This window comes from Zalophus californianus, chromosome 11 (assembly GCF_009762305.2).
Source record: "Zalophus californianus isolate mZalCal1 chromosome 11, mZalCal1.pri.v2, whole genome shotgun sequence".
In the NCBI taxonomy this organism is placed as follows: domain Eukaryota; kingdom Metazoa; phylum Chordata; class Mammalia; order Carnivora; family Otariidae; genus Zalophus; species Zalophus californianus.
The window spans coordinates 97,184,870-97,205,836 of NC_045605.1; the positions used below are offsets into that span (position 1 = coordinate 97,184,870).

Below are 20,967 nucleotides of genomic sequence, written 5' to 3' on the forward strand. Positions count from 1 at the left end.
GGGAGAAAGAGAGTGACTGCTGATGGGTATGGCGTTTCTTTCTGGAGTGACGATAATATTCTAAAATTATAGAGTGGTAGGAGTTGCAGAACTCTGTGAATACACTGAGAACTGCTGCATTGTACACTTCAAAATGGTGAGTTTTATACTCTCAATGAAGTTGTTATAAAGAAAAATACATATATAAAATTATCCTTTGTTACGGATCTAACACATAGGAGGGTATCAGCTCAAATCAGGTATGCTTTTTCGCCTAAGAAACTGCACAAAGAGGGGTTTTAAAAGTGGTGTGTAGGGGAGGAGGGCAGCGCAAGAACCTCTTGGCAGAGGAAGGCTTTGTAGAGCTGGATGGTATGGCTGAGGTGCTGGAACAGTGGTAAGGGAACATAGTGTGCGAGGAAGCCATGGATCTTAAAGAGAGAACAAGAGGTGGCAGAAGAGAAGCAAAAAAGAGTAGCGGGATGCCAAAAATAAACCTGACATATTTCAAACTTTTGTTTCCACAAGGTCTATGAATATCTAGAGGAGAAGGCAACTTTTCTCCTTTTCCTTCCTGTATCACTTTCTTGTATCTCCCTTTCCACCTACTTTTTAGACTAGTAACAGCACTGTTAAATTTCATCTCTAGGATCAGTTAATACATTAAACTATGTGGTGATTTTTCATTGGCAATTTAAAGGTCATTTATCTTTTATCCAGACAAATAAGAAACTTGTCTCCCTGTCTATCCCTCTCTTGCACATGTGAAGATTAGGGGGCTTCTAGGCCTAACTAACGAGGAGAAAAATGCATATATGTGAATTACACAAACAATATAGAGATAATACTTCCATATATATAAACTCCTAATTACACAAAGATATAGTTATGTGTTTAATAAAAATGCACACACTCCACTGTTTACATTTAAAGTTAGAAGACACACTGGTGGCTAAAAGTCATTACCAAAACTTTACCTCTCTCACTCCATAGGATGATATGATGGAAATTATTTTAATCAAAAATAGTAAAATCCCCAATTAAAAATTACCTGAAAATTGGTTTCTTTCCATCCAGGTTTCTTGGCCAGCATCCTCACTAATGCCTGGCATGGCATTTCAGTTCGATCCATTAGTTCAACAGCCTTAAAGTAAAACAATAAACTGAGAGTTAAGGGGTTAATGATTAGCCAGGGAAAGGGTACATAAAAAAGCCAAGTAGGTGACTTGAAAGAGAGGAATGAATACAAGGAAGGTTATAGAGGGAGCTTAGATAGCTCTGTTTCTTAAGTTGGATATTTGATGTACAGTTGTTTTATATTAATACCATTGAAACTCTTCCACCCACCCACCCCACATTTCAGAATTTCACAAAGAATTTGGTCCACGGAATGTAACCATAACAGTTTTCATTTGCCTAGTGTGTGGCAGAAACTGCTTATACATACTTTGAGTTATCTGATTTTCCTAAAAATATATACCAAAGTAGGATAGAAGTGGTTAAGTATTAAATTTCAAAGATATACAAACTAGGGTCTAAACTTGATGCATGGCACATGCAGAACTAAAAGCCAGGTCTCCTGCCTCAAGTCCCAGTGCTCTTGTGGTTTCCACACATCCTCCTCATTAGAATCAGAATAAAGGTAAAAAGGAACTACCATGCTCCTTTCCAACACAGACTTCTGAAAGGAGCTTCTCTTACCAAGTAATAATGTCCGTTCTTCCAAGAATCATGACAACAAAGAGGGAAACAGAAATGGATGAGGGGTGGTTTAAGTGGAGTGATCTGTTTGCCTAGTAAGTTTAATGAACAAATACTGTGATATTAAAGTTCATCTAAATCTTGTAATTCAGAATAAACTTACTTAAGTATTAAGTTATGAGGTTTCAGAAGCCATAGAAAGCAGATATTGAAAGATAAACACTACAGAGCTAAAAAACCAACCCCCCCCTCAGCTTTAGTTAACACCCTGAAACGTGTTCATTGGATATAAGACACTGCAAGTAGGATAAGCACTTTGTCAATTTCATCACTTCTATATGACGTAATGTTCTTTCACATTCAACTCATCCCCATGAATTTACCTTTTGGAACTCTTCCATACAGGCCAGCCTTTCCTTCCAGTTACTGCTGTCTAGCAGCTGTATACAGGTAGCAGGAAGGACAGCTGAAGCTTTTTCTTCACATACTTCTATCTGTAAGATACAAAAACATTAAAATTAAGAATTGCTTAAGGGGGAGTGCCTGGGTAGCGCAAAGTGTCCAACTCTTAGTTTCATCAGCTCAGGCTGATGAATCTCAGGGTCATGAGATTGAGTCTTGTATCGGGCTCACACTCAGCACAGAGTCTCTCTCCCTCTGCCCCTCCCCCCACTCCTGGTAACAGCACAGAGTCTCTCTCCCTCTGCCCCTCCCCCCACTCCCGGTAACATGCTCACTCTCGCTCTAATAAATAAATAAATAAATCTTAAAAAAATAATAAAAGAATTGCTTAAGGAAACAGATGACAAGAATATAAAAATACCCCAGGCCAAACTACATGAACACTCCACAGGTATGCTACAGTATCTGAGGCTTCTATTCTACTACTATAAAGGGGAAGTTCATCCAAGGCACAGTTCCTATAAGCTAAAAAAAAATCAATTAACTCTATGTTGTAGAACTCAGCAAACAAAGAACTCAAATCTTCCAGGACTTGACCTTCCACGCTTTTATGAGTTTGAGGCACCTTGCAGAATACTAACCGAGAGTTCAGGCTCCACTATTTCTTTGGTCTCCAATCCTTTCCTATTCTTGATTCCAGTGCTCCCTGCACCTCCCGGTGCAGCTGGTTTCCCCTTCTTAGGTGGCCCACCAGCCTAAAAGCAATTAAAACAAACAAACTAAACCACTTAGAATTTACAACAGTGGTTTTTCAACTTTTTTGGGCCAGAGACTCCCTGAAAATTTGATTAAAAATGAGAGACCACACAACCAACCAAATACAGGGTATTTTTGGTACCCACAGAACTTAGCATTTTCAAGGGCAGACAGACCTCCTGAAGACGATTCATGGGGAAATCTGCAGACCCCATTATTAAGAACCTTTAATTCAGAATGAGCTAAAGAGATAAACGAAATGAAAATGGACTGGCATTATATTACATTTACAGATTAATTTGAGAATTAACATTTGATGCCTTTAAATACCTCTAAATCCTTCCTACACTAGTTTAGGACAATTTCTAACTTCTAGCAGCTACCCAATACTTCACTACAAGATACCCTAATAATAGGAAAATATATTATTAATTCAACGTAGAACCGCTTAATTTTGAAGGAATAGAGCGGTTGTTATGGCAATGGCAGCAAGTAGTCTAGCTTTGTTGAAGATGGCCGCAGAAAAGAATCTTTTTATTGTTGTAATAGTTCTTTAGCTGGCCTACTTTTATTTTCCAAGTATATCACCATTTACAAAAGTGGTAACTCTGCCTTATCCTACCTCATATTACACAGGTTTTACTTTATTCTTTTTTCTAATTGTAGAATGTTATTAAACAATAATGGTACTGGCAGGCATTTTTTGTTTTATTCCTCACTTTAATAGGAGTCCTCCTAGTATTTCATCACTATGAAGCATGATGCTGACTTGTGGTTTGCCAGGTCTACTGCTGTCTATCAATCTATCTCTATATATTTAGTCATGTCAAAGTATCAATCCATTTCTATGTGGTTAAGAATTTTTACCATGAAGGTATGCTGAAATCTATTATATTCCCTTTCAGTGTCTGAAATTAGATTTCATCTCTAAATTAAGTTTTCAAATATTAATATTGAACCATCCTTGCAATCCTGGAATAAACTTTAGTTGGTCCTAGTTTTTATTATACCCACTGCCTTCTATCTGCTAAGACTCTATTTAAATATCTTGATTTAAATGTATTTCACTCCAGTTCTGAAAGGTCACAAGAAAATCAGTTTATCCCAAGGCACACAGCCAATGGCAGTAACGTTAATGCGGTAACACACATCACTGTTCACATCATTCCTCCTATCTATTTTGGAAATTTGTTAAACTGTGCCCCAAACCTAAAAAGAAAAGATACAATGACAGAGGGCCAAATTACTCTTTAATATACAGACCTCCTCTGAAACCGATGTTATCGTGAACATAATCTAAGCATTTAAGGTGTAGTTAGCCAAAACGAAAATGCTGGTTTTTTAATCAAATGAAAACCTCCAATACTTGCCAGTTCATATCAGCAATATGATTTTGCTGGTTTGTAATAACAACCTGATAGAGATTTCATTGTTTTCTGGCCCTAAAAATAGAAGATTCTATACTCTTTTGATTAACCAGAACACCTCTTCTGGATCCTTTCCTATAATAGCACTCTCTGTATAGAGAGGTACTTCAATTAACAAATCTTTTTTTTTTTTTTTTAACAGATATATATGTTTACTGGCTTAATAGGGCATATTGGTAGTCTTTTCAAAAGAAGAATGAAGCAGGTTGCTCCCCCACTTTTTTTTTTTTAAAGGATTCTTTGTAAGAGGGGTGCCTGGGTGGCTCAGTCATTAAGCCTCTGCCTTCGGCTCAGGTCATGATCCCAGAGTCCTGGGATCGAGCCCCGCATCGGGCTCCCTGCTCAGTGGGAAGCCTGCTTCTCCCTCTCCCACTCCCCCTGCTTGTGTTCTCTCTCTTGCTATGTCTGTCAAACAAATAAAATCTTTAAAAAAAAAAAAAAAGGATTCTTTTTATGGCAGGGTTCAGCAAGGTAAGAAAAGGCCTTAAGGTACTGTGCCCAGTTCATTGTCCAGACAGGCAACAGCTGGTGAGACAGAAGGGAACGGCTGCCAACCCCGTGTGAGAATGCTGAAGAAATGGCATAATATGAATATGAAAGTACACAGACTGTAGTTTGAGACACCTGGGTCCAAATCCCAGTTCTGCAACGCTAGCCATTCGCCAAATGTGTGCCCAGTTCCTGCTGTCTGCCAGAATCTTGTCTGTGCATACGGGACTGAGCAGTGACAAGATCTTTATTCTTTAAAGTTTATGATATGGTGTGGGGTGACAGAGTAAACAAACAAGTGAACAATAAAAATACCAGAGTGAGCTGTAAGAGCATGTGCAGAATATTTAACCTTGCTGAGCCTCACTTTCCCTTTCTGGAAAAATGGGAATCACAAAACACTTATTTCAAGAGTTGTTTGATGATTAAATGAGATTATTTAGGTAAAACACTTCCCAAAGTGATGCTTTATTAAATACCAGTTCTCTCCCCTAACTTCATACTGGGGTTCAGGATGAGGAAAGGAATAAACTTTCTGCATCTATAGTAGATAACTTCATGCTTCAGAGAGTCCACAGGATAAGTGTTCTCTAAAAGAATGCCATATTCACCTTTAGGCATTTCCCTCTTCTACGCTTGTACAAAGGTACAAGACCTTGACTGGTAAGTAGACTTGGTGATGTGATTTAGCAGCATTATCAGCAAAATGACCAAGGTGATATTATTAAATGCCTTGCCACATTTTTTACTTAATGATACTTTATGATCCCTCAAAATGTGCTCCTGTATATTCATTACCATTTTTAGCTCTATTAAAGTTTACTTTCTTAACCAAATTGGAACACTCTTTGTTGATGGATGTTCTGCTATATTTTCAATGTGGTAATGAGTTCATTTCTCAAATGAAATCATATTGGAAGGACAACCATGAACCTGAGATTCAGATCCTGCCTTACTAAATTCTAACTTTTAAACCGTATTTTCCAACTCATCTATTAACCTTAGTAGCAGGTGCTTTTTTTAAGGGTCCTGGTTTGGGTACTGAAATGTCCTTTGTGTCCTTATCTCCTGCAGCCCCTGAAGTGGCAGTCCTTCCAGGAACAGGCTTGAATTCCTTCTTATCAGCGGCTAGTCCAGCTTTCTTACCATGTACCAGCTCTACTTTTTCTGAACATTCTTTGATCTAGAGAATGAAATTGAGATGAACATCAATTAAGCCCAGCTCTGAAATATAATCACTACATTAGTACTTAATAAGTCACCTAAACCACAAATATATGAGAATTCAGAAAGTTTCCTTTTCAGCAAAAATAAATTATCCACTTATATCTTATTTCTATACAATTTAAAATTATAATAAACATACAACCACATTTTTGATAGAAAACATTCATATTTAGAAAGGTAATTTTCCAGATATTAGAAACAAATTTATCTTAAAATATTCTTTTTAACCTCCTCTATGGACTGATCACTCAGCTTTTTTTTGTTTTTTATAATTTGAAAGCTATTTCTACTCATATCACCACCGTAGCTTCAAATGAAATGTAAATCCTCAGAAGCTATGTTTTCACACTCCAGGTCTGAACTACCAGTGGCAAATGAAATAACTTTCACAAGCTGATCAGCATTTTTGTCTTCATGAAACAGACAAAATCAAAACAAAATCATAATATACAGAGATAGGATTGTTGTCCAATTTCATTATAATCTATCACTAACCTACCTTATCAAGCTTGAGTTTGTCCACATCAGCTAAGAATGGATTTACTGCTTTCTCACCCACCACTTTCAAAGCAGTACCCAATGCTTCAAATGCAGCATCTCTGACTTCAGGAGCAGAATCATTGATATGCTGTGGTCCAGAAGAAGCAAAATGATCTTAATACAAGATATTTTAGGTATTACTTATTTTAATTCAGACTGGTGATTATTGGATAAAGAACTTGCTTTTTACAGTTCACTGAAGCTAAGTGTAGCTTTCCTTTTGCCAACTAACAGTTACTCTTTCACATATTCTTTTTGGGTAAGGAAACCTCTGGTAATCCATTCAGCAAATAAGTGCTTCCTTTTCCTCCTACCCTCTATTTAAAATGCCTCATATGCAAATGATCTTCAAAGACTCCAAACTGTATGCCTGCGTGCTTGGCCAGATCCAACACAACACCAGTATATGGGCCAAATAAGAAACAAAATGTTTAGCAATTAGTGGAACCATAAAGCTAACTTGTACTTTTCTTTGAGAATAGGAGCACAGAGTCCAAGAATTTGGATTCAGTTTCCACAGCTAGAGGGTCTGCTCCTCAAGAGACCATAATCTACTGAAATCTGAAAGTCAAGTAGTCACAGTTCATAATTAATATGGGAAAAAAAAATCTTCCCTAAGTATAAAAAGTTCCCCCAATTCCAAAGAGAAGTCTCTACCTTAAGTAGCGCAGCACAAAAGGGCTTTAGCAAGCTCTTTGGCAGGGTAGAAGCAGTGCAATGGCGGAAGCTTCTTGCAATGAAAAGAGATGTCTGCTGCTTGATGGTTGGATTTTTATTATCCATGACTGCTAAAACATCCTCACTGATGTTCTGTAGTGTGGTCTTTAGAAAAGAAAAGATGGTCAGTGAGCTTTGCTCAACTGTAAGAATAATCAAAATATTACACTGACAAAATTTACTGTAGACACAAATGCAAACTCATGTTGTCGACTTACAGTGAGGAAGATTGCATCAATTGCCTCCTGAAGGGCTTGTACCACTTGAGGCTTCTTCTCTTTGAATTTTTCCAAAATGGTTGGCACAACCTATAAAAGCGAACAGATTTTTTTTTTGCTGGCAACAAAAATGAACGAGGTCCTGACACGCCACATGAATGAACCTTGAAAATATGCCAAATCAAAAAAGCCAGTCATAAAGGGCTACATATGTAGGATCCATTTAAATGATTCCACGAAATGTCAAATCCACACAGACAGAAGTAGATTAGTGGCTGCCAGCAGGGAGTGGTTGCTAATGGGTAGAGGGGTTTTCTGGGGTGGGGGGGTGATGAAAATGTTCTGGAATTAGATGGTCATGATAGTTCCACAACCTTGTGAATATATTAAAACCACTTAATTATACATTTTAAGAGGATGAATTTTATAGTACGTACGTTATAGCTCAATAAAGCCGTTCTTAAACAATGTTTGGTGCTACAGAAAAAAAGTGAACATCTAAGTTGGATAAAAAGTCATTTCCCTTCTTGAAGGGCACAAGGATCTTATGCCAGAACAATGAAGGTTTCCCATTCTGCACCTTGGTAGCAGTGATTCTCAACCCTTTTTCTGCATCTACATTTAATGCAACCATATAACCATTTCTATCAGTAACATCTCTTATTAGACAAAAAGATTCTCAACTAGGTGGATTTAGGATAGGGGAACAGGTATAACATATAATTTTTCTTCCCACCTAAGATTCTGATATATTTCACCAGACTAGGATGTCTCCCACCCCTTTATTACACTAAGAAAAAGAAATAGTACTAAAAATCATAGCAATTTTGATCAGAAGGATATCCTCTTATTCAAGTACTAGTTTAGATCAATAAAGTTGGAATTTTATAATTTTTTATCTTATAAACCATCTGTAATTCATAAAATATTTGTTGAATACTTAATTTATCTATTGAGTGCCAGGCACTGTGCTAGCAAATTAAAGTTATCTTTTAAGGTCCAAAAGATACAGCAAAGCTCAAAGGCATCCAAAAAAATTTTTTTAAGATTTCACAGAAGTGATAGAGACCAGAAGGAATATAGTTTCCCTGGAGAAATATAAAAGACTTTTTAATACTAGGAGTTAGTTATAAACTTGAAAATCAAGATGTTTTAATGGTTATAAAGCTAAAGTTCACTTTTATATATATTTTATGAAAAAGATAACTTATAAATAGCTAAAGAAAATAAACCTGAACCATTAACATGCTTGACATCAAATACTGTACATGACAGTTTTAAGGGGGGTGGGGTGATACTCCAAACTATAAGCTTTGTAACTTTAAGCTGCATAACAAAATGTCACAAAGCCAAAATCAGAACTCGAACTGGGCCAGGTAATCATCTGACTAGGATTTAGTAAATTAAAATGTACCTTAAAAATTGTTTTATAGGTTAAAAGTTATTAAGACAAAAGTATATTCTTTTTTAAAAAAAAGTATGCTAATAAGTAACACAAAACTGACCAAAAGCTAATTAACACACTGATTGCATATACACATACAAGTATTGCATAATACCAATTCATAATTTACATGTCTAAGGGTTTTACGGACCCATATTTTTATTTCCCTGGTAAGAAGATAGTCATGACTTATTTTTATTTGGTAGCGTATTTTTTTCAGTTAAGTTCTCTGAAATTATTTTTAATGCTATGAGTAAGCAAGCTCCAAATACCATAACTGAGCTTGGACATTAACTTCACAACATAAAACTGACTCATGACTACAAACTACAAGGAGCTTCTAAAGTCATTCTAGGTAATCAAATGATCAAGTGGCTAGCAAGTTCAACCCTAAAGTTTAGTATGGTCAATTTCCAGGATGCTGTGCCATTCTAAGTAATTAAGTCCAGATTCCGAGGCCAATTGACAAATGCCACAGTTAAAGAAAACATCTCAATTTATTAAAACTGTTAACCAAACTTGAGTGCTCCAGTCACATTTCTTAGAATAAATTAAACTGATACACCACCAAGAGTCTAATCTATATAAAATGTCTCAAGTATATAAGTAAATTAATTATATTTTGAATAGGAAAACACTAAAGGGGGCCTCGGTGGCTCAGTTGTTAAGTGTCTGCCTTCGGCTCAGGTCATGATCCCAGGGTCCTGGAATCGAGGCCCGCATCTGGCTCCCTGCTCAGCGGGAAGCCTGCTTCTCCCTCTCCCACTCCCCCTGCTTGTGTTCCCTCTCTCGCTGTGTCTCTCTCTGTCAAATAAATAATAAAATCTAAAAAAAAAGAGAGAGAGAGAAAAGAAAACACTAAAAATACATTTTACATATTTATCTCACTTCTGGTTTTATACTGCCTTTCCTACTTTCATAACCACTCTGTCAAGCGGTTATCACAAGTTTCATTTCATCCTGTTATACTGCATATAATCTTATAAGAACAAAGCAAAATATTAATAAGTAATAAGCAAATCAACTCAACTAGGTATTTAGGCCATGTACCCAATTTTCTATATAAAGCTAATGAATTTAGTTATAACTGACATCTTTACTGAAATGTTTTGAGGGGTTATGCTCAATATTATAAAGCAAGCAAGTCTGCCACTCGTGGTAATGTTGTTGATTTGTATCTAAAAAGGAGTGTTACTCACATGTCCTGCATATTGTCCAAATTTCTTCCTTAGCCCAACAGCCAGGCCAGTAAGGCATTTTGCTGCCAAAGCCACCAACATGACATTGGTGTCCTTTCCAACAACCTACAAAAAGGGGGGAAGAAAGGAAAACAAAACAGTCACAACTCTGTAGAAGGGAACTGAAAACATATTCTTAAAAGAACTCTGCAAGCTGTTATGCTAATGGATAGCCAATTCTGTTTCCTACAAAAAAGGAAAAATTCTTCCTTGACAATGTCAAATTTGAGGGTGTCCTTTCATTCTGTTTAGTCTCCTGTCTTAAAGTTCTGCCAGTAACATATACATAGAACCACAACTTCAAATAGCTAACTCTCCATTAGTGGTAGTCTGGGTTGTCAGCATTGCACAACTCTGCAGGAGGGGACTCTGATAATGGCAGAGAAGCTGCAGGCCTGCTGACTTTGCTCTGGAGCAGGAAAAGCCAAAAGACAATGTATCTCAGAGGAAAGACACCAGGGTACAACAGCTCCAACGTTTAAAGCCAAGGAACACCAGTACAAACTGGTATAGGTACTTTCAAGAAGTCCATGGGGACTCTAAATCGCAAATGCCATTGCAACCATTCCTCTCAGGGAGCTTCTGGCCTTGCGGCTGCCATTTTACATACCTAACAATCATCAAGTGTGTATTTAGAGTCTTTTAGCAGAGTTTCCAGCATTATTTATACCACCAGCCTCCTTTCACTCTTTACTCTTTTCCCAGGTAGAAGTAATGCTTCCATTCCGCCTCAGATTTATTTAGTCCCTAAGATCTTGTATTCCATAAGTAGAATGCTTCCTTCCAGATTCCCTGAATTAAATCCTTTTTTAAAAAAGATTTTAGTTATTTCTTTGAGAGAGAGAGAGAATGAGAGATAGAGAGCACGAGAGGGAAGAGGGTCAGAGGGAGAAGCAGACTCCCCGCTGAGCAGGGAGCCCGATGTGGGACTCGATCCCGGGACTCCAGGATCATGACCTGAGCCAAAGGCAGTTGCTTAACCAACTGAGCCACCCAGGCGCCCCAGATTCCCTGAATTAAACAACCCCTAATGCAGAGCATGCAAGGAAGTTCTAGATGGCACTTATATGCACTCCCTAAGTGCTAAGGAGTAATGATTAAGAGGCAAGATTAACATTTATTAAAAACAAATTAATGTCATAAATTTATAGGTGCTTTATAATCCTTATTTCATTTATTTTTTCAACCAAAACCCTATAAACTAGGTAATATCAAATTTTGCAGATTTCAGAAATTAAATATAGATTCCTTGCTCAAGGTCAGAGCTAGCAAATGTGATGTGATGTGATTTAAACCCAGTTCTGTTTTGACTCCAAAGCTTTTGCTTTCTTTACTAAAGCACATTCACACTGTAAATTCATGTTATGGCAAATCCATTTTTCTTATGAGAAGATGGGATCAGGTCCTGATAAACATTTTGTTAAATCCCTTACTATAAATCCATAGAGAAAAAAACTTCCATTCAGTTCTGTATTAAACTCACTACTGGCATTTATAAATGTTTGGATGCTCTTTTTTTAACCAAAAGAACTTACAGGAATTATTTAGATGGTAGACTTCATATTTAGCATATAAATGTATATTCTAGGGATGGTCATCAAAAACATGCCAGACCCCATTCTAAGAAATCTTAGTTCAATGAAGAACAGCTCTCCCTATCCACCATTAGAGCAATAACCAGTGGGAGCTGAACCTTAGACACTGATGGTCCTGATGGAAAGTCCTGAAGAGGATCTTGTGAACCTATTATAGTTCAAGATGGTAAAGGACTGAATGAACTTACAGGTGAGTGATGGACCAGGCCTATCTGCCTTCAACACTCATTGTCAAACATCGTAGTTTGATTAAACAGGTTGTTCTAAATTGGGAAATGGGAGTGGGGAAGGTGAAGTATTTATTTTTAAGAAAAATAGCATATGACTCCATTCCAGATTTGAAAATCTCCATGTCTCTGTTCTAGACTAGGGAAAGGAAGCTTTAGCTCACAAAGTTAATTTAACCTAAATAATGGGAAATATTCTATAATTAAAAGTGCTATCACTTCTCCCATAAATCTAGGCCTACAAAATAATTTTAAGCACAGTTGATCCTTGAACAATATGAGGGTTAGGGGCACTGACCTCCCCTTCCCCCTGTGCAGTCAAAAATCCACATACAGCTTTTGACTCCCCCAAAACTTAATTACAACTACAGAAGCCTTTCCGATAACATAAACGGTTGATGAACACATATTTTGTATATGTATTATATTCTACATTCTTATGATAAAGTAAGCTGGAGAAAATAAAATGTTATTAAGAAAATCACAAGAAAGGGGTGCCCGGGTGGCTCAGTCATTAAGCATCTGCCTTCGGCTCAGGTCATGATCCCAGGGTCCTGGGATCGAGCCCCACATGGGGCTCCCTGCTCGGCGGGGGGCGGGCCTGCTTCTCCCTTTCCCACTCCCCCTGCTTGTGTTCCCTCTCTTGCTGTTGTCTCTCTCTGTCAAATAAAATCTTAAAAAAACAAAAAATCACAAGAAAAAAAAAGAAAATCACAAAGAAAGTGCATTTACAGTACTGTTCTGTATTTACTGAAAAAAATCCACAAGTAAATTGACCTACGCAGTTCAAACCTGTGTTGTTCAAGGGTCAGCTATAATTATCAATTAGTATTTATTTTTAACTAGTAATGTAAATGACTAGTTAATAGTAACCAAAACAAAAACACTCTGTTGACATAGTCAGAAGTCAATGAAATCCACCATGTTTAGAAAACTATGATGAATATAAGCAGTAAGGGGGGAAATGTAGAAAGACCAAGTGAAACAAAAGGTTAATACCACAAAAAAAAGCTAACAAGCATATATAATAAAATACCTTGAAGACCCAAATCTTAATCTAAAGATTAAAAAAATATATGTATCTACCAGCATCCATAGGTAATTAGCCAAGTCAAAGAAGCTATGGGCGGGGGGTAAGGTAGGGTAAGGGGTAGGGGAAAAAGTATCATAAATAAAAGAACCTGTGAAAACAGGAAAGCCCACAAAATATGTTGTCATGTGACAACTTGAAAGAAGACACTTTAAGAAATAATTTCAGGAATACTGAAAGGAATTTCAAAATGAGTAGTTCTGCATTACTGGGATTACTTGATATAGACAACAGAGAGACCATTTATGGAGGGATGAGGGATCAGTCTGTAGCCTATTCAGTCTCATTCTCAGTCTCATTCTCTTCCATTTCCTCATTTCCCCATTTCTGACATGTCTCTGTTAAGTCAACATAATATGGAGATCAAGTTTGTGTTTACATGCAAGTAAAATCACATAAAAAATTTTAAAATGCCTTGCTCCTGGTGTATTTATACAACCGAAATTAACTTTTCATTGTTTTAAATATTTTAGCCAAAAATAAAATTTTTACTTGTTTGTAAACCTTTAATCGCCCCCCACTCCGCCATATGAAGAGGGAGAAGTTTCTCACACAAATCTGTTGTCTACGTCTACCCAAATATAAAATCCATGATCCTCTCTGTAAAGAATACAGCGAGAGAGTATATTTATATTCAAATGTCAATGGAAATCACAGAACAGTATTTATTTGAACAGCTAATAGCATAAGAAAATGCATGTAGAGAACATCAATAAATAGTGTATCATTAGATAAGAAAAAAATAAAAGTTTTTATTTGAGGCACTGAGAATTCAGGGACAAGAACTAAGATTACAGATAAAAATTATATGCTGGAATTTAAAGAGAATCTGAAGTTCTCAATGCCACTAGAATCTCATTTCCCTCTCTTAGTGCCTTTCTACCCTTTCTCTTTCTTCCCATGCTCTAGGTTGGTGAACTCTTTTCCCTTTGGGCAATTCCCTTCTAATTAATCTTGCCTGGGTTTGGGGCTCTTCAAGATTGGAAGACTGAGGACTAAACAAGATTGGGAAAAATCGTATCTCTGCTTCTAAATCTCACTTGGAGGAAAGCATGGGAAGCTGACTATGACAAAACATAGCCATCCTCGTTACTCACGGATTTCATATTTGCAAATTCACCTACTTGTTAACATTTATTTATAACCCCCAAATCAATACTCGCAGCACTCTCCTAGTCATTCACAGACAAGCACAGAGCTGTGAAAACTCTGAGTTGCCTGGTGTGCACATTCCCAGCTGAGAATGAACAAAGCAACACTCTGCCTTCTTCTTTCAGCTCTCATACTGTAAACAAGTATCTTTTTCATGATCTGTTTAGTGCTGCATTTCTTTTTCTTTCTTTTTTTGTTTTCATTTTTGTGATTTCTGTTGGTGCTTTCACTGTTTAAAATGGCCCCCAAGTATAGTGCTGAAGTGCTGTCTAGTGTTCCTAAGCGCAAAAAGGCCTGACACAGAAATTATGTGTGTTAGATAAGCTTTGTTCAGGCATGACTTACAGTGCTGTTGGCCAGGAGTTCAATGTTAATGCACCAATAATATATATTAAATGAGACCTCTTCAAATAGAATAAAACAAGTTATATATCGACTGATTGATGAAAAGTTATATATCGACTGATGAGACCGAAGGGTTGCAGGACCCCACCCGTGTTTCCTTAGGAGCAATTGGGTCAAGTATTCGCTAATTCAGTGTTGTGATGGCTTTACAGAAGATACCCACTATGAATAATGAGAATTACTGTACCTATATGTGCATATAACTGAAGATTAACCACCCACCCCACCATTCTAATCCTCTGTAATTTCAGGCTGAAGAAGCAAATTAACGTTTTCTTTATTCAAGAACACGTCTTTAGAGTTTGTTCTTAAACTCTTTAACTATATTCACAGTATTTGATCTATACTTTCAGATTTTATGAAAAGCCACTACATACAAATTCATCAACCAGCAGCAACACCAAAGGAGTATTTTCTAAAAGCATTTCTTTCTTATTCAGCACGTGCCTGCTTTATGATGACCACACAGCCTTCACTTTACACGCAGATATACAAGGTGGCATAATTTGCTATCTAATGGGAAAATACTCTTCATATTTAACATCTGTCCCATTAATTTAAATTAATCTGAGCCAATTTAAATAGCTCATCCTATAGAACTATAAAACTAGAATATTTGGTTCTACATCACCAAGCCCCTCTTTTTCCTGAGGTTTGTGTATGCTACCAGACAGCATAAAGCAAAATGATAATCAACAAAAACTGAAAACCAACCCCTCCAAACTAACCTAGGACAATCATTTTAAACAATCCTTTACAAGGGTATGGCGAGAAACTCAAAGGCCTGGCCTACTGTCCGCTTACCAGTGTTGACACTCTTCTCACTTACCTTCTTTAATGCTTTGACTAAATCTGCATAATCGCCTGCTTCCAGTTTAGGGTTTTTCACTAGTACTTCTACAGCCTCCAGAGCTTCTTTCCTCTCTTGCCATTTTTTTGCCTCCTGCAAGGCACGGAATGAGTCACTTGTAGGCAGAAATTAGGAGGCAAAATAAAAAAATAAAAGTCTATTTCTCACGCTGCTAATTCAAAGATATATAATTATTTTTTGTTTAAAGAAACTTTTTTCTAAAGCTGGTTAAAAAAAACAAAGCTGCAAAACTGTGCAGCCCATGAGAATGTTTTGCTCATATATATAAAATTTTGTCCATACATAATAAGTATTTTCACAACATTTCATAGCCCTAAAGTTCTATAAGTAAAAGAATGGGATGCCATAGACTTCCTTCTCATTTTCTAGGCAAATGTTAGTAAGCAAGTATTAAACAGGAAACATTGCTAGAAAGTGTTTCTAGGATATCTCATAGTGGTACAACTACAGGCAAAAGGAATTTCCATATTGACATTAAAAAGACCAGAAGAAGACATACACATAACCAACCACCAAAACTGCTCTAATCTTAGAGATCAGTTTTATACGTTGGTGGTACAATGCTAATTGTTTTGTTTTATGGCCATAAAGTAGAAAATACTTCACTAGAGATCAAGCAATCATTAAAAAATTTTGCACACCCACTACCTGAAAGAACTGGGGATATAATGAAGACGACAAACTCGCCACCCTGGGGAAGATCACAGCGCGATTTAATTTATCAAGTATTTGTTAATCCAAAGTCAATGGGGGAGTGAAGGAGCTTGCTGGCAGAGCTAGGAAGATCTGCAATAAATAACTACTAGGTCATGGCCACTATAAGAAGAGAAGTACAGGCTGCTTTGGAATTACAGCAAGAGGACTTAACCTACTTTTAGACTGACAGGTAGGATCTCCCCTAAAAAGTGATCCTTAAGGTGAGATGTAGTGGATGAAGAAATATTATGGGGTGAACTGGGAGAATGTTATAGGCAGAAACAGCATATATTAAGGTCCAGAGCTTGCTGGGGGCAGCGAGTGTGGCACATATGATACGGGGAGTTCAGGATGACAGGGGCACGGAGTGAGAGCAATTACAGAAGGTAAGGCTGCAAGGTAAGCAGGGGCCTCAAAGGTGCCTTAGGTGGCCTCGATGGCTATAGGATGATTTCAGACAACACATTAAACTCATGGAAGCCACTGGAAGGATTTGAGTGAGGCAGTGATATGAGAAGATTTTTATTTTCAAAAACGACAGCTTTGATTATATTGGGAAATGTGATGGGAAGGAGACAAGAGCAGAGACAGGGAGTCTTACAAGAAGACCACCATGGCATGTGGGACAAGAGATGATGGTGGTGGTTGGGATAAGACTGTTTCTTCGTTGGGGATAACTGTGTCTCTTGGGGTACACTTAGCACAGTCTGGAGACATTTTTGGTTACCAGACTTGAGGAATAGTATTACTGATATCTGGTGGGTAAATGCTAGAGATGCTGCTAAACATCCTACAGTGCACAGGACAGCCCCCCAAAACCAAGAATTATCTGGGAAAAAATGTCAATAGTGTCAACGTCAAGGAACGCTGGGGTAAAATAGTGGCAGTGGGATGGAGAAAAGGAGATGAATCTGACACATATTTAAAGGTAAAACCAGAGAGACAATGAGGAAAAAGGAGAAGTGAGGAATAATGTTCTGAGTTTTGGTAAGATGTGTTAAAAGAAAGTGCTATAGTAGGTATACACACACAGCAGTATGAGAAGAAGCAACTGATTCATTCTACTAGGGAAGATATGGGGTGCAAAGGGGTGTACCAGGAAAAGGGCTCAGCAGAACAATCTAATTATAATCAAGAAATTATTTAAAATGAAATAAATGAAAGAAGGTTACCATTACTTACAATTTTGTCATAAAAGTCCTTGGGAAGTTTGGAAAGAATTTCTACCGCTTCCAAAAGCTCATAAGCATCTATCTGTGGCACCTCATCACCATCGTCACCACCTTCCAGGAGAAAAACAAAACAAACCTTAAAAATGGATGGAAGGTTTTTACTTATCAAATAGTTATCACTCCTTTCACACCCTGATGAAATCTTGATATAGAAGGAATTAGTTATTAATGCTATAAACAATTGATATTGTATTAAATAGCAGTCCTACAAAATGTGCTTAGTAAACATAGGTTGGCTTTTTTTTTTTTAAAGATTTTATTTATTTATTTATTTGACAGAGAGAGAGAGAGACACAGCGAGAGAGGGAACACAAGCAGGAGGAGTGGGAGAGGGAGAAGCAGGCTTCCTGCTGAGCAAGGAGACTGATGTGGGGGGCTTGATCCCAGGACCCCGGGATCATGACCTGAGCCAAAGGCAGATGCTTAATGACTGGCGCCCCTGTAAACATAGGTTCTTGAGGTAGGGCCTGTTCTTGCTAATTTTCATAGAAACCAGTGTTTAAAATTGGCTTACCTCCCTCAGCATCGCCACCAGCTGACTGTTGCTGTTCCAATTTAGCTTCTAGTTCTTGCTGGGAACGCAGAAATCGACTTGGTTTAGGAGTACCTGTTGGCAATTTGACCCATTCTTCTTCTAGTTCTTTCAACTACAAATACCATAAAATATTTTTAAAAACATACCTACATCCTCACCTTTAGAGAAAATACTTAACATTTATATTAACTAACATCAGAAATCAATTTCTTATTTATGTGGTTCTAACAGGGCAAAAAGAAAAGATATATTTAAAGTGTATACATTGGAAAAAATGAAAAAGAAGAAACGAGAGGCAGACAAACCTTAAGAGACTTTTAATCTTAGGAAACAATCTGAGGGTTGCTGGAGGGGAGAAGGGTGGGGGGATGGGATAACGGGTGATGGACATTGAGGAGGGTATGTGTTGTAATGAGCACTGGGTATTATATAAGACTGATGAATCACAGACCTGTACCCCTGAAACAAATAATACATTATATGTTAATTAACTAAATTTAAATTAAAAAAATATATATACATTTGGTAACATAAATCAAACTGACATATTTACTACTGAAGATGTATGTCTAAGCACTTAGAAAAAAGAATAAAATTCACTTTTTAGGACACTCATTAGTTCATGAATTCAGATATACTTGTATCAGAAAAAGTCTCTAAAATCAACTGTAATAAAAAACAGATAAAATGCATGTTGTCCAAACAGATATTAAGTCCTGCCACCCAACAGCATTATAAAGGGATCTTTTAAATTGCTATAGACTCAACACTGACACACGGGAATCACTGAATGCATGGTATTTAACTTGAGAGGACAAAATAAAATCAGAGACAGTTATGCTCAGAAGAAAAAAAATCAAATTATTTCAAAATTAAGAACAAAAATAATTATTTGTAAGGACAAAATATCAACAACAGGAAGGAAATACCTTCATATTAGTCTTATGCAAAGACAACCAAAAAAACTTTGTGCCTCACCTGGACAGAGTTTATATTTTGTAATGGGGGTCTCAGAGCATCCCGAATCCATCTGTAAATCTCCACAGCAATTAGTTTTGCTTCATCTCGAACAGCTTTTTCTCGAGACTCAAAGAGTTTTGGCAACACTTTGATAATTGGCTTAAGCAAGATGATTTTAGAACCAAATTCACTAGAAGTAAAACGTTGGGGAAAAAAAAACCTCATCAACATGCAATATATTTGGGTAGTGTTAGCTTTCATTCACGCAAATGTAGTTCTGTACTTATTATATACTAATAGTTGAGATTTTTTAAGGCAGAAAAAAAAGGAGTTCCTAACATCTATGTTTAGATATCACTCTTCTAAGAGTGTTATTTAATGTCTAGGGTCCAGAATATAAAAATCTTAAAACTAACCTTCTAGGTAACCAGATTAGGGATAATTCAAATCTATAAAGGACCAAACTTGTGTAACATCTTAAATATATATGTATATACATATAAAAGCTTAAAAACATAAATCAGTTTATACATACTTAGATGAGTGAAATCTACTTGCAGTAAGTTTTTGTTTTTTTTTTTAAAGATTTTATTTATTGGGGTGCCTGGGTGGCTCAGTCGTTAAGCGTCTGCCTTCGGCTCAGGTCATGATCCCAGGGTCCTAGGATCGAGCCCCGCATCAGGCTCCCTGCTCGGCGGGAAGCCTGCTTCTCCCTCTCCCATTCCCCCTGCTTGTGTTCCCTCTCTCGCTGTGTCTCTCTCTGTCAAATAATTTTATTTATTTGACAAGCAGCAGGCAGAGGGAGAAGGAGAAGCAGGCTCCCTGCTGAGCAGGGACTGTGATGCAGGGCTCGATCCCAGGACCCTGGGATCATGACCTGAGCCGAAGGCAGACGCTTAACGACTGAGCCACTCAGGCTCTCCTACTTGCAGTAAGTTTTTAATAGTTCTTACAATTAAGGTGGTTCGCTCAACTTGACAGATCACTAATCCTGGCAGCATGTTTCATTCCTGACGTCGAAGCTTATCACCTATAACTCCAGGCAACCAAAATCTCTCTTTGCTTCCATTTTTCATGGGGAAAACAGCTGCATTCTGACTTCTTTTAAAAAGGTAGCACATTTAACCTTATATATTTGTCACATTTTATATTTTTAAGTTTCCTAACTGGCCAAATTTAGCTTTCTGAGTCACTGCTAACATTTCTGCATAACAAATTCAGGAGCAAGAGGGATTCAGTTATGAAACAACACTGACATTTCTGTAGTAGAACTCATATACAGTTGACCCTTGAACATCACAGGTTCAAATTGTGTGGGTCCACTCAAACATGGATGTTTTACAGTACAGTACTATAATAAATGTCTTTTCTCTTCCTTTGATTTTAATAACATTTTCTTCTCTCTAGCTTACTTTGTTATAAGGATACAGTATATAATAGAGATAATATACAGAATATGTTAATCGACTGTTTGTTATCTCTAAGGCTTCCAGTCAACAGTAGGCTACTGGTAGTTAGGTTTTGCGGATGTCGAAATTTATACACAGATCTTTGACTGCATGGGGTTGGCTCCCCTAACCCCTGTGTCGTTCAAGGGTCAACTCATTTATCTATTATTTATTTATCTAATGTGTATAAATTTATCTCCTGTACACAAATGCAACAAAAATTTTTAGTAATAGCTACTGACGTATTCCAATAGGTTAGAGGAGACAGAAAATACTCTCCTTCAGAAATGGTATTTAAAGATACGTGGTATGTAAATAGTTTAAACATAGATATCGTAACATGTAAATAAACAAGATGATCTCCAAGATTTCCTTTAAAATACCCTTTATTTTAATAGAAAAGAACATTTTAACTTGGCTTAGCTGACCTTTAAGACTATAGGAAAAAGAAGAACTTAGGGTTACGAAACAGGGCACTCAGCACTGTGCCTGAAGAACCTAACGTTTGGGATCTCGGAGTCCTCCTTTACATTATCAGATTTGTCTCATCCGATTTCTTTGTTTCACTATCCTGGCCAACCGAAAGATCTAAGAAAAACCTACAGAATAGGTCCACAT

General features: G+C 37.1%; 1 protein-coding gene across 4 annotated transcripts in view; it reads right to left on the reverse strand.

The window, feature by feature from the left end:
* CKAP5 (cytoskeleton associated protein 5) overlaps positions 1-20,967 on the reverse strand; it is a 102,367-nt gene that overhangs the window by 38,668 nt on the left and 42,732 nt on the right. For all 4 annotated transcript variants that reach the window (XM_027579715.1, XM_027579717.2, XM_027579718.1 and 1 more), the window contains exons 5-16: positions 18,920-19,091; positions 17,921-18,053; positions 17,357-17,457; positions 15,437-15,550; positions 10,100-10,204; positions 7,457-7,546; positions 7,179-7,343; positions 6,481-6,609; positions 5,755-5,937; positions 2,724-2,837; positions 2,064-2,174; positions 1,031-1,123 (exon numbers count right to left, since the gene is read on the reverse strand). In XM_027579715.1, the coding sequence (XP_027435516.1) occupies positions 1,031-1,123; positions 2,064-2,174; positions 2,724-2,837; positions 5,755-5,937; positions 6,481-6,609; positions 7,179-7,343; positions 7,457-7,546; positions 10,100-10,204; positions 15,437-15,550; positions 17,357-17,457; positions 17,921-18,053; positions 18,920-19,091 (1,510 nt within the window). The remainder of the gene's footprint in view (positions 1-1,030; positions 1,124-2,063; positions 2,175-2,723; positions 2,838-5,754; positions 5,938-6,480; positions 6,610-7,178; positions 7,344-7,456; positions 7,547-10,099; positions 10,205-15,436; positions 15,551-17,356; positions 17,458-17,920; positions 18,054-18,919; positions 19,092-20,967) is intronic.